The 14,581-nt window shown below is 41.1% G+C and overlaps 1 protein-coding gene across 1 annotated transcript in view; it reads left to right on the top strand.

The window, feature by feature from the left end:
* The first annotated feature begins 682 nt into the window (after positions 1–682).
* AKAP12 (A-kinase anchoring protein 12) overlaps positions 683–14,581 on the top strand; it is a 235,196-nt gene continuing 221,297 nt past the window's right edge. The window contains exons 1-2 of the mRNA XM_040350847.1: positions 683–842; positions 922–1,096. Of these exons, the coding sequence (XP_040206781.1) occupies positions 965–1,096 (132 nt within the window). The 5' untranslated portion in view covers positions 683–842; positions 922–964. The remainder of the gene's footprint in view (positions 843–921; positions 1,097–14,581) is intronic.

The following is a 14,581-nucleotide window of genomic DNA, read 5'->3' as shown; positions in this document are numbered from 1 at the left end:
GACGGGCACATACGTGACGTCACGACTTTCCGAAAGAAGCCGAACGTCGCTGCGCAGGCGCCGTATAGAGCCGACTCTATACGGCGCCTGCGCGAAGACGTTCGGCTTCTGTCGGAAAGTCGTGACGCGCAGTATGCACCCGTCGGAGGAACGTCAATCAACTAGGAACGCCCACCGCCAAGGGACGAAACGGCGATATCGAGGTATGTACTAAAAAAAACAAAACAAAAGCCAGCCTACCCGCAGTGTAAGCAGTCTTACGAATGTATTGTTAGAAATTTGTTTTAGGGGGAACCACCCCTTTAACTGATGGCGCTATATAAATCCTGTATAATAATATTAATAATAATAATAATAATAATAATCTTCATTTTTTGTTCTTGGCTTTAGATACGCTTTAACTAATCCGATTGGAATCGTAAAAATAAATCCTTCTGTTTTGATATAAAGACGCACTCAGAAGAAGTGTCCCTGCTCTCTCCTTTATGTTGCCTGAATGTCTTGCTATATGAATTCCGTTTGGGACATGGCCAGCTCTCCTCCCTCTGCCCCTGTCCCCATTGCTTTTAAGCCTGTTTTGATACTGCAAGGCGTGTCTGATCCTAGACTCATGTGATGGAGAAAGAGAATGGGAGGGGAAGACTAAGGGGAATAGAAGGAGAGGTTGTCATCTGAAAGAGAAAAAAAAAAAACACAGCACACACAGAAGAGTGTGTAAGATAGTTGGCTAAATCCTCCACTGCTTAGAAAGCATTTGCATTTTACAACTTGTCTAGAGAAGGAAAGCTTCCCGGATCTGTTAACAATAACAGCCAGAGGACAGAACCCTAGGAGACTGTATGGTATAGAACCTTTCTAGCTGAGCAGTGATTTCTGGAAATTCGCTTGCAGGTGATTAAAGCATCTGTCCACTTTTTTCAGCTTGATCCGTCGTCAAAGTCTTTGTCGTCATATAGGATACAGGATGGGAGCTGGGACTTCTGCAGAACAGGTAGCTGACAAGCCCAAGGAAGAACAAGCTGAACAAAGCAATGACCTGGGGCAAGAGCAGCAGGATGGCCAAGGGGTGGAAGTGGACGCAGCCTTCGATGTCAAGGTAAGATGCCTCTTATGTCATCATCAGAAAACTAATCAAGTTCTTTATATAGGAATGATCTGCTGCTGTACCGTATGACTTCATCCACTGCAGTGAGCTAAGACAGGACCAAGGACGGTTAAAGGGTTCGCAGGATGGAATTAGTGCCACACCTGGAAAACTGTAGTTTACAGCGTGTTCTATATAGGAAGCTGGCATTTTATTTATTAGATGTACACGCTTTACATATTGCACATTCACGTCAGCTCCTGCCTTTAAGGAGCTTACAATCTAAGGTCCCTAGCTCATATCCATACACACATACTAGGACCAACTAACCTACCAGCGTGTATTGCAATCTAAGGATCCTATCACACATACATACTAGGGCCAATTTAGACAGTAGCCAATTAATCTACAAGCATGTATTGCAATTTAAGGGTCCTATCACACACACATACTAGGGCCAATTTAGACAGTAGCCAATTAATCTACAAGCATGTATTGCAATTTAAGGATCCTATCACACATATATACTAGGGTCAATTTAGGTAGGAGCCAATTAACTTACCAGCGTGTATTGCAATCTAAGGATCCTATCACACATACATACTAGGGCCAATTAAGGCTCCATTCACACCTTGGCGACAAAACGCCCGACGCCCGACGCTCGATACGCTGGAGGGGCGAATTTCCATTGCTGTCTATGAGATGGTTCACATCTCACGCCGAACGCCGAAACGCCGTACGCCTGCCGCCTGAAAACAAGTCCTGGACACTTTTTTTCAGGCGGCATTGGCGTTCGGCCATAGACAGCAATGGAAATTAATGGTTAAAAAAAAAAAAAGTTAAACGAATCGCGGCAAAATACGCCGCGTACGCGACGTTACTTGTCGCCTAGGTGTGAATGCAGCCTTAGACAGTAGCCAATTAATCTACAAGCATGTATTGCAATTTAAGGATCCTATCACACATACATACTAGGGCCAATTTAGACAGGAGCCAATTAACCTACCAGCGTGTATTGCAATCTAAGGATCCTATCACACATACATACTAGGGCCAATTTAGACAGGAGCCAATTAACCTACCAGCGTGTCTTTGGAGTTTAGGAGGAAGCCCACACAAGAACAGAGAGGACATACAAACTCCATGCAGACAGCATCCTGACCGGGGTTCGAAGCAGGGATACCGGTCTGGCAAGGCAGTGCTAACCACTAAGCCACCGTGCTACCCGTTTAAAAGTAACTTAGGCACTAGTAGGTTGCTATCTACATTTGCCAGTTAATTTACAAGCAAACAAGCTTTTCTAAAGACATTTAAGAGTTAATGATAGCAATTTGGGTTCCCTCTACTGTCTTTTGGCACACAAAAAAAAGAATGAAAGCATAATTAGAGAGTTGTAAGAATAAGAAGTGCAATAGTGATTTTATATGGAAGATGGTGCATAATTTGTTTTGAATTCAGAGAAATGGAAAATACTTGTTTGCTGTCATTTAAAGTTTTCCCTCATTGCGTATTCACAAAAAGTCCCATATCTAGAAATCAGGGGGATGTGGGAGCAGGAAGCTGTGAACTGTGCCTTATAAACCAAACAACATGAGATGAAATCAGGGATATTTGCATTTTGAGCATTCCTCAGATTTTATCGAGGCAAAGCACAGCACACCGTGGCTGCTCTGTGCATGGGATCCCACAATGCCAACTGCGCAATGATAAGATCTGCAGTCATAAAATGAGTAATCATGTTAGCCTAATCTCCTGCCTTGTGTTAGCAGGAAGCTGACATCTAATAAAGACTTGAGTTCGTCAATAGGATCCTGCATGGAAGGCATCATTTCTTGTAAAACTGATTTCACTGCTGTGTCCAGCATGCGGATGTTGCATGCAGCATTGTATTACCACCGTCTGCCAGCACGCAGACACTCCTGGGTATAGTCTCCCACACCCTCAAGGTTAATACACGTGGATGGCAAATCAAACAGCTTTTCGATAAAAAGGGTTTACATGCTCAGCACAGAAATGGCTAATTTGTACATCAGTGTCATATCATCACACATTTAGTTATTATGATTTGAATGTACAATATATATATATGTAAAGCACTGCGTAAATTTACAGCGCTATATAAGTACCTGTGATAAATAAATAAATAAAATAAGGTCATTATATATAAGTTAATAAAACTACAGTACTACATCATTGAGTATTTTTCTTATAACAAAGCTATAAACTATATTTTTAAACATTTGCCAATATAGCTTAAACTGACATATTTCAGTACAGGTGGTGCATACGCCCCTCTGGCAGCAGCCTGTCAAATCCAATGACAGGCTTTAATAAGCTTTGGCTGTATGCAGTTGTACACACATATGAGCGACCGGTACAGGGATGTATGCCCAGAATGTGGACTTGCTGTGTTCAGGACACATGTCCTTCTATGCATATGGCCCTGTACAAAAATAACGCCGTACCTGCGCCTCCCAGAGTGCCCAAGTTTGCCCAGCTAATACCCTGTATGGGCGAATGCACCCTTGTGCATGTGACCCAACCAAACATGAAAAAGTTGTTACATATGTGCTAAAAATGTGTACATCCTCTGTAGGTTGTCCATCTTTTCACTTATATAATAACTTTGTTAAAGTTTTTCTTTCATCTCAAATGCTAAAAGAATTTTAAAGTCATGCCATTTATAACAATTCTCAGATATATATATATATTTTTTTTATTGTAGTGGCATGAAATCTGGTTGGTACAAGTTATTGCACTTAGTAGAGCACCAATGCTCTTTGTATTTTTCTGTTTGAGAAATATTCTTGTTTAAAAACATACAAAGAACCCTATGTTATTCAAAGGAAACCTATGACATACAAAATAAGCCTATGACATATAAAGGATTCCTATGACGGGCAAAGTATCCCTTTAAAGTGGATACATGCCTTGTATTTTGGTAATGTATGCTGTAGCTGCCTCTTAAACAATTGTATGTGCTGCAACTGCTAAATAATACATAATCACAGTATGGGGTTGTGAACTGGTACCTGCAGATTCCTTTACTGCAGTCCAAGAAAATTATGGAAAAATGCCCACTCATCTCTTGCTCTGCCCCACAATGCATACTCATACTGCAGCGATGGCTTGCTCCTGTGTGTTTCTGGGTTATGTCTCCATCCCCTCCTCCTTTTCCCGCACCCTTCTCATGGCTATATCACATGTCTCCGCTGTGTACATACTGGAGTAGATGGAAAGTGATTTTCCCTTTTCCCTTAATGAGGATAGAAGCTGATTGGAATGCAGAGGGGATTTTTACAAAGTTGTCTCTCTCGCCCCTCGAGGAATTGCCTGCGAAATGAGTAGTGAATCTGTGAAGTGACTGATGGATGCTGAGCTAGCACTCTGAAACTGCCAGCATAATAATGAGCATCTGTGAGCCGAGGTTAATGGATGAAAGATGGTGGAGCCTTTGTGTGTACTTTAGTATTATTTCCATGAATATATTGATTACATTCCATTAATCCATGGCAAGTATAGCACACTTCCCATTAGATGAACATATTGTAAAATAAGCGAGGTATATGCCTATACAGCAGATATCACTCTATCGTCAAATGTCTGGTTGTATTTGCTTGATGTATCTTTATGATCCAGCTAAAAACCCTTTAACATAAAACCACGTGCTTTTGTACAAAGACTGCACTTAAAGATGGCATGTTCATATACCCATCCACTGTGTCTGAATACCGTAGCAATAACAGAGTTAAATCAACCCATTTACTAAGCATCCATTACTTAAAATTAATTCTAGGATGTGTTCAGTAGGGAAGATGCCCAAAACAGGAGTTTCCATTCAAGTAGAACTTCAGACATTTTTTTTATTGTTTTGCAGAAGGTTACAGAACCCGAAAAACTGATGTTACTGTAGCTGCCTATTTTTGCAAAAGAGGCCACAGCAGGCATGATATACTTATGGGAAACTTCAAGTCACTAAAAAAAAGGATGGGAATGCAAGCTCATAAAATATTCAAAGTTCTGGACTGTGGCCTAAATAGAGACAGATATTTTATGTGCCATTATATTTTTAACTAAAGTTATTTTATTTTTTTTACAAAGTCTTTTCCTTTAGACTTCTGATAGAAGGTATATGGACATCCCTACAAGACCTTTAAGCTAACCATGCACCTTTAGATTTCTCCAATTCAGACTATGGGGCTGAACAGGAGAAGCCAAACAAGCCAAACAATTCCTCCATCTACGCTAAATAGCATGGATGAAAGACTCTTCCCCACCAGGTATTGTATTCATCATGGGGTAGGACCTGTGTCTCCTAAATCCTGAACAGGGGCCATATCTGATTGGGTACAGTCACTAATTTTTTACACAGCTCCATTGACAAAAGTTGGTTGAAAAGTTAACTTTTGTCGAGCAAGATGGTGCTGACAGGGCCATCCACAGCCTGAAATTCAAACAGTGTAAGGGTGGTTTTACTCTCATCATTGTATAAAGCGTACAGCGACTTCGTTGGTCAGGTCCCTAAAAACAGTCCTGAGCCCTGATGAAAAAGCCAAACATGTTTAGAAAACTTTCATGTCTAAAGTTGTCCAATAAGGGCTATCACTCCAAACTTTCTGCATTGATCCATGGATAACACTTGGGAAGAGTTAGATCATTTGTCAGGTTTTTAATATGGTCGCTGTCCCTGTTGCAGAGGTTGTCCATTACTTAATTTCTGGACACCACCACTATTGTGATGTGCTAAATTGCCTGCTTCTCCTCTTTGGAGTGTATTATCCTTATATTCCTAAAGCCATAGATTATGCAGGAAAGAAAATTGCTAAATTCCTCCATCAACACAGTAAGGCCGGGTTTACACTGTTGCCGCATGCAGGGCACAGCAGGGGTCCGGTGCATGCTGGTTCACCGGGTTCAGGTACGATTTCAGCCCGAATTTTGGGCTGAAATCTAACCTAAATGCACCAAAAAAGGCATGTGTTTTTCTGGCACACCGGAATGGACGCGCTGCGGGGATATGTGAATCGGCTCCATAGAGAGCCAGTCACATTTCATGCTATGCAAATTGAATGCGGGGAAACGTGCATTCAATTCGCATAGGTGTGGACCTGGCCTCAGTGTTGATGGGGGAATCCCTCCCATGGAGCTATTGTGTTCTTCTGGTGGAGAGAGGGGGTTGTGGGGAGCCGTCCCTGCCAGAAGATAGCCGCTGGCAATAACCGCATGCTAAAAATTTACAGAAATACTGGTTGTACCCAAGTCGATCTATGGATTGATTTGGGTACAATCAGCTTGGCCATAGATGGATCGAATCTTGGCTAGTCCCTGCTGAAATGTCCGAAAATTAATTAATCTATGGTCAGCTTAAAGAGAATCCAGTAGGCAGCTACTGACAACATCACTAGCCCCTGTTAAATTCTCCAAATTAATATATAAAGAAAGATCATACTGTACGTGTCTACAAATTAGGATGTAACTGATATGTTACAAATTCTAGCATTGTTCACTAATTTCAACAGTCTAGTATCAAGATAATTAAAGTATGTCATCTAATACCCGGATGCCTATTGCATAGCACTAAGACATGTAATCAGGCTAAACACAGAGGTTTTTACAGCTTGTATTTGTTCAGAAATTGCTTAGGAAACCGTGTAAACTCTGGGTTCTGGACAAACTAGAGACTTCTTTAGTGTTGGACTTGCCAAACTCCATGTTCCTCCATAACATTGTACTCCAGTCAAGCATGGGCATTAGGAAAATTTAAATTTTCTATGCCCCTTCCAGAGATTTAGAAAACCTCAGTACTTTGCCTGTTTACACAGTTCATATAGATGCTACTCAATGTGGAAAAGCTACTATGTGAACACCAGAGCTGGAATAAAATGTTGGTAAACCCTAACAATGATGTTCTCTTATCTTGTCCCTTGGGTCCAATAAAAATGTTTTGTTATATCTGATGAATACAAAAAAATGCCCGTTGACCCTGCCAGAAATCTTGTAAGCTGATAATTTCTCCTGCTTTCTGCTTGAGCTGCACTGTTAACACTTTCATTATCCCAATCTCTCTCTGCGGGCTACAGATCACCTCCTCTCTATGTTGCTGATAGGAAGAGAGAAGGCAGCATTGCGCAATCCTTCCTAAATTGACAACTCTGCTCCTCCATAGATACAGAACAGCGAGAAAATGTTGTCATCCTACAACAGGAAGTGCATTACTTTTAATATCTCCAGCTAAACATAAAGACAAGAAGCAAGGGAGTTTCTCCTCAACAAAAAGCAAACAAACATGATATATACCCTAACCCTTCTCCACTCTATTCAAAACGAAATAAAAGGTTTTTGTCTGAGTTAGGCTTTAACAAACCCTTGTAACAAAATACATATCCTGGAGCAAGGTTGCTCAACCAGGGCTCCAAGAAACCTTAGGGTTCCTCCAGATGTTGCTAGGGGTTCCTTGAGCAACTTCTGCCTCTCAGATAAGTTCCCACTCACACCATTGATCTTTTTAGCTATCCGTAAGTGTATAGTTCTTCCCAATGTCCACAAGTGTAAAGAGCGTTGTTCCCACTGACCATCACATTAATGTACCATGAGCTGTAGATATAGTAATTTTTAGCAGGGGTTCCCTGAGACCGGAAGTTATTTCAAGGGTTCCTCTGTGTTGATAAGGTTGAGAAAGGCTGTCCTGGAGCAATAATGCACAGTGTTTACTTTATGTGCCAAAAAGAACTGCAACAAGATGTTGGCATTGAGAACTAAAGATCCCTTGTAAAAGGTTCATGTTGGGAGTTAATTGTTTCCATTTTATTATCCATGGGTGATTACATTTTACTTTTACTTTTAACATGTAGATTGCTAGACTTCTGAGTTCATCATTATAAATTAGTTATGAAGACCATTTCATATAGATATAAAATAAACAATTCACCCATATAGGATAGAAGGAAAAATATCACTCAACCCTAAGATCCCATTCACACAGGGGCGACTCGTCAGGGGCGACAGCCGTCTGACAAGTCGCATCCTGCTCTGTTGAATAGAACCATTCTAATAGTTGCGACGCAAGTCGCTCCGACTTAGAAAAAGGTTATTGTACGATTTTGGGGGCAACTTTCGTTGACTTCTATACAGAAGTCATTTTGCAAGTCGCCTCTGAAGTCGTCTTCAGGTCGCCTTGCCGAGTCGCCCCCAAAGTCATGCCGCCCCTGTGTGAATGGGCTCTAACAGTGTTTGGTTTGATTTATTGACAAACAGCTATAGGAGAAAGCCACATACCGTGTTTCCCCGAAAATAAGACACCGTCTTATATTTATTTTTCCTCCAGAAATCACACTATGGCTTATTTTCGGGGGATGTCTTATTTTTTTTACCGGCAAGTATGGTACAACAGTATGGAGCCGACCTTACCGTATTTATGGGGCTGCCGACACCTCTCCGGTCACTTAGAGATACTGTGGAGCAGATAAGAAGGGCTGCACGACTTCTTTACAGCTCCTGAGCTCCGCACCAGTACATTACGCCTATCACCTCTTGTTTTCCCGCCCGCGCCGCTACGCATACGACACGCCATCGCTACGTCTTATTTTCGGGGATTCGACACGCCATCGCTACGTCTTATTTTCGGGGGGATGTCTTATATTTCGATCTTGCGTCGAAATCCCGCTACGGCTTATTTTCGGAGTACGTCTTATTTTCGGGGAAACACGGTAGTTAATGTTATGTTGTGTACAAGAACATTTTCAAAAAAATTGCATATAATAAGACCAAGCTGATCACTACTGGGAGAAACCCAGTTTATAAATGAGCAATTTTGGTTATGTGTGTATATGTACAGTATGTACAAATGTCAGAACAGTAGATTCTGAAATATGGATCCTGGTGCTGGTGTCTTTGGGACATATTGTGGGGGAGATTTACAGATTTACTAAACCTGGAACACTTGGAATCTGGTGCAGCTGTGCATGGTAGCCAATCAGCTTCTAAATTTAGCTTGTTCAATTAGGCTTTGACAATAAATCCTGCAGGCAAAATCAATACTAGGCCATCACTTGGCAAGTACAAGGGGCTCCCAACTTCCCCAGCGGGGGGAGGGGGGGGGGGACTCATCCTTCTGATTGAATATTTTTGTAATAATTCAAGAGGATGCAACAAGATCAGTAGTAACAGCCATAGCTCTAAATTTACCAGAGTCAGAAACTAAGGCATAAGAAACCAAAAGATGATATCAAACACACTTTTGAAAGGATGAGCCCTTTACATTATTTTAGTTCATTCATTTACAGTAGGTGGATGCTGAACTTTGAGGATTATTCAAGATAAAACATTAAACTCTGGTATGTAAAATTCTTTGTATTTGCCCTTGTGTTTTTGTTTTATTTATTTATTTTAAAGAAAATTTGCTTTCAATATCTTTCTTGCACTATTCACTTATATAATGTCTTTAAATAAAGAGCAGAATGGAATGCATGATAGTTTGTATAGTGGGATTAGCAATCTTTACAAACTTTACATGGTATCATTCCACCTGGAGCATGTAAAACAAATATGCGGTTAGTGTACTGCCTATAGCTGTCTACGAACTGACTTCTTCATTGGTGTCTACAAACTCATGTTTAGTAAAAGTTTATTTCAGGTTCTAAACTAGGGCACATTATTTACTCCTTTGCATAGTTGTGTTTTCTGCTTACTGGACTTGCAGTTAATTTCAGAGATATTAGTAATAGGAGTAGTATTTAACTTTTTTAGGGTCCGTTTTTGACGAACTCCGCTTGCTCAGCAGGGATCGATCTGTTGATCCCTGCTGAGCCGGTGAATGACAGGTCTATCTCTGCTCAATGTGCAGGGACAGACCTGTCAGAGCCCTGCTCTCCTCTATGGGGAATCAGATGACTTTTTATTGATTTTATTATTCATTAAATATCATTGGTAATGCACTAGGTGTGCACGCCTTCCATTCTTCTTTTTTGTAGCAAAAAAGCTTTATGCTAGGTCCACACTGACAGCTGTCCCTACCATCCCTCTGAAAAGTTATCTATGGCGTAAATTATTTTTTGGAAGTGGTTTGCAGGCATCCAGGAGAGGATGCTACTGCCTCCCGAATGTTTTTTTTTTTTACAGAACATTATTTTGTTGTTGGTACGTCTTCTTGTCTCCTTTGTTTTGTTTTTGGTACAGATTTGACATTAAGCTACCATGCCACAACCGCCACCCAAGGTTTTGGTTTGAGGTTACTAAGCAGTCCCATTGACCTCAATGGGTGAGTTTGGCAAACGACACTTTCCAAACTCTGTCTGAGTTAAAATTGTTGTAGTTCCTCACAATGTTCCTTTGGAAATTAGTGGCTGGATCCGAGTGGTAAAAGTGCTCAACTGCCTTTTTTACACCATTTCTGTGTGAAAGAGGCCTTGGAAAGCCAAAAACTGGATTGTTTGTTTATCATTACATTTGTGTCAAAAGTTTGTTCCATTGAACAGAAAAAAATTGAGCTGTACTAAGTGAATGGTGCCTGTTGCATAGACGAGTATCTGGCTTCAGAGACACACACAAACAATTATAAACAGATCTGTTCACTTTTGTTTGGTGACCATGTAATTGGCAGCCATTTTTGGTCAATGAATGCCACAGTCAAAGATACATGTACACTTAGGGGAGGATTTACTAAAGGCAAATAGACTGTGTACATTGCACTCATTTTACCCAGAGCCTGACTTTAGTAAATCAACTTCTTAGCGAGGCAGTAATAGGAAATGTTAATGTTGCCAAGTAGAGGTCGACCGATATATCGGTTGGCCGATATATCGGCCGATATTTGGCGTTTTTAAATTAATCGGCATCGGCCGATTTGTGCTTTAAAAAAGCCGATTGATAAGTTCAGCACCGCGACTTGCAAAAAGCTTCTGCAATACAAGTCAATGCAAGTGCTTCCCGTAGAAGACTTCTCTCTCTCTCTCCTGGGCAGACTGACAAGTTTTAGAAAAGATATACAATGTTGCTACTTATCAATTAACTGAACTCCGTGTAGGAGAATTCTCAGTTTAACCATTTAAAGGCTAAATCTTTTTTTACATTTGTAGCTTACAAGTAAAAATCCTGTATTTTCTGCTAGAAAATTACTTGGAACCCCCAAACATTATATATTTTTTTTCAGCAGAGACCCTAGGAAATAAAATAGCGATTGCTGCAATATTTAATGTTACACGGTATTTGCGCAGCGGTCTTTCAAACACATTTTTTGGGGAAAAAATATACTTTAACAAATAAAAAAAAAAAAAAACTAAACAGTAAAGTTAGCCCATATTTATTTTTTTTCAACCAAAAGTTTTCATTACCTGTTTTTGTGTTTTATATATATATATATATATATATATATATATATATATATATATAAAACACAAAAACAGGTAATGAAAACTTTTGGTTGAAAAAAAATAAATATGGGCTAACTTTACTGTTTAGCCCAAAAGCGCCTGAAAAATCGGCTTAACATATCGGCCCAAAAAAAATCGGCATCATAAATCGGCTATCGGCCGCCGTGATTTCTAAATATCGGCATCGGTATCGGCCAGAGAAAAACCCATATCGGTCTACCTCTATTGCCAAGGCAGAAGTGCAAATAAGAACAGTGTATATTAATATGGAACATACAACAGGCAGTATCTGAATAGTAAAATTGTAGGCTACTTCACTGAAGGTATGCATCAAGCGCAGTCCTACAGTATGCGTGTATGCATTTCTATCCTGTCTCCATATTTTCCTCTTGCTGGGCCCCTAGTCTTGCGTATATTATGGACTCGTGCTTCAGAATGGAATGCTCAGTGCTCCCAGATATGAATACACATTCCGGTGCATATGTTGAAGCTCGGAACCAACTTTTGAAAAGAAAATGTGTAGTTCAGAAAAGTGAACACTTAGATGACAGCAAATGTAGTATGCCGCAATTTCACAGTGAACAAAAATCAAAGAAAGATCAGTCCAAATAAGCATACTAGAACCAAACTCACAAACTAGGTTTGTGCAGATGCTCACAGTTTTAAATGTGTGGTAACCACAAGGAAAGAATGAGTGTAATGTCCCTGGCATCCCAAATACTTGTATTATTTAGGCAACCCACAAACCCATTCGTTTGTAGCCTGCACATCAATGTTTATTATAGTTCAAAACCAGTGGCGGCCCGTCCATAGGGGGCGCCGCCCCCCCCCCCCCCCTCCTGTAGTCATAAAAAAAAAAAAAAAAAGGCCCTTTAAGACTTTAAAACTATGTCGTTCTGCAGCGCCGCCCCCTCTGGCTCTCGCAAATAACATACATTCATGCATTGCATGAATGTATGTTATTGTGGCCAGCTGCCGCTGGTCTATTCAGATGGCCGGACATAGGGCGCCAGCTACCTGAATAACGGCAGCTGGTTGGCTGTGCGTAAGTGCCTATCAGAGCCAGCGGCTCTGATAGGCTTTCCGAGTACAGCCCTTGGCTCCCGGATGTCTTATCCTCGGAACGTACGGGGGCTGCGTCCCTTGGATAAGACTGCCGTCTCAGCCAATCAGGTTTACCGATTCTGGTTATCGGTAACCTGATTGGCTGAAGCGTCATCGAGGGCGAGAGAGGACATTAAGGGATGTGGAAGCAGAAAGGTAAGTGCATTTTACAGGGCACAGCGGCGACAATGGGCACAGAGGCGACAAAGGGCACAGTGGCATCAATGGGTACAGTGGTGACAAAGGGCACAGTGGCATCAATTAAAGGGCACAGTGACATGCACAGTGGCAACAATGGGCACAGTGGTGACAAAGGGCACAGTGGCAACAATTAAAGGGCACAGTGACATGCACAGTGGCAACAATGGGCACAGTGGCGACAATTAAAGGGCACGGTGGTGACAATTGGCACAGTGGCGACAATTGAGGGGCACAGTGGCTGCGTTTGATGGCATGGCACAGTGGTGACAATTGATGGCACAGTGGCTGTGTTTGATGGCATGACACAGTGACTGCGTTTGATGGCATGGCACAGTGGCTGCGTTTGATGGCATGGCAAAGTGACTGCGTTTGATGGCATGGCACAGTGGTGCTAATTGATGGCATAGTGACTGCATTTGATGGCATGGCACAGTGGTGATAATTGATGGCACAGTGGCTGCGTTTGATGGCATGGCACAGTGGCTGCGTTTGATGGCATGGCACAGTGGTGACAATTGATGGCACAGTGGCTGCGTTTGATGGCATGGCACAGTGGTGACAATTGATGCCACAGTGGCTGCGTTTGATGGCATGGCACAGTGGCTGCGTTTGATGGCATGGCACAGTGGTGACAATTGATGCCACAGTGGCTGCGTTTGATGGCATGGCACAGTGGCTGCGTTTGATGGCATGGCACAGTGGTGACAATTGATGGCACAGTGGCTGCGTTTGATGGCATGGCACAGTGGTGACAATTGATGGCACAGTGGCTGCATTTAATGGGCACAGTGAGGCTGCAATTTTTTATTTTATTTTTTTTGCGCCCCCCCCAAAAAGAATTTGAGCACCAGCCGCCACTGTTCGAAACCCCTTCCTTTCATTCTCCAAAAAACAATAAGATCTTTTTTGATAAGAACCCTATTTCATGTTTGTGATCTTAAAATGTATACATACACCTAAGCTATTTATATAATGAAATAAAAGAGGTTGTCTGGGCCCCACTTGATTTAGTGGGACAATTATAAGGGAACAATACATCCAAAAATAATACATCAAACTTTATTTATCAAATATAAACCATAAAAGATGAAAATAGTACAAAATGACGGCTGATGTGAACATGTACACAAAACACAATTAACATAGTTGTTTATACTGTATAGCTGCTATCAGCTATAACAGCTATCCACTTAAGTACTGTATAGACAAACAGCCAACACGTTTCGACGTAGAATTTTTAAATTCTTCATCAGGGGTATAAATGTACAGGAAACATACTCTATAACAAAAGAGCATAATTAGTATCAGTTTACATATGTACAGTGCCTTGAAAAAGTATTCATACACCTTGAAATGTTCCACATTTTGTCATGTCACAACCAAACACGTAAATGTATTTTATTAGGATTTTATACGATAGACCAACACAAAGTGGCACACAATTATAAAGTGGAAGATTTTTTTTTACAAATAAATATGCAAAAAGTGTGGCGTGCATTTGTATTCAGAGTCAATACTTTGTAGAACCACCTTTCACTGTAATTAAAGCTGTACGTTTTTTTGGGTATGTCTCTACCAGCTTTGCACATCTAGAGTAACATTTTGCCTATTCTTCCTTGCAAAATAGCTTAAGCTCTGTCAGATTGGATGGAGAGCGTCTGTGAACAGCAATTTTCCAGTCTTGCCACAGATTCCCAATGTATCGCATAAAATGGCAATAAAATACATTTACATTGTTGGTTGTAACAGGACAAAATGTGAAAAATTTCAAGGGGTATGATTACTTTTTCAAGGCACTGTGGGGGTAATCCACAAAAGGGATACG

Source organism: Rana temporaria, chromosome 4, assembly GCF_905171775.1.
Source record: "Rana temporaria chromosome 4, aRanTem1.1, whole genome shotgun sequence".
Lineage (NCBI taxonomy): Eukaryota > Metazoa > Chordata > Amphibia > Anura > Ranidae > Rana > Rana temporaria.
Note: the sequence above shows the minus strand (reverse complement) of the source record. Positions and strands in the feature narration are given on the sequence as shown.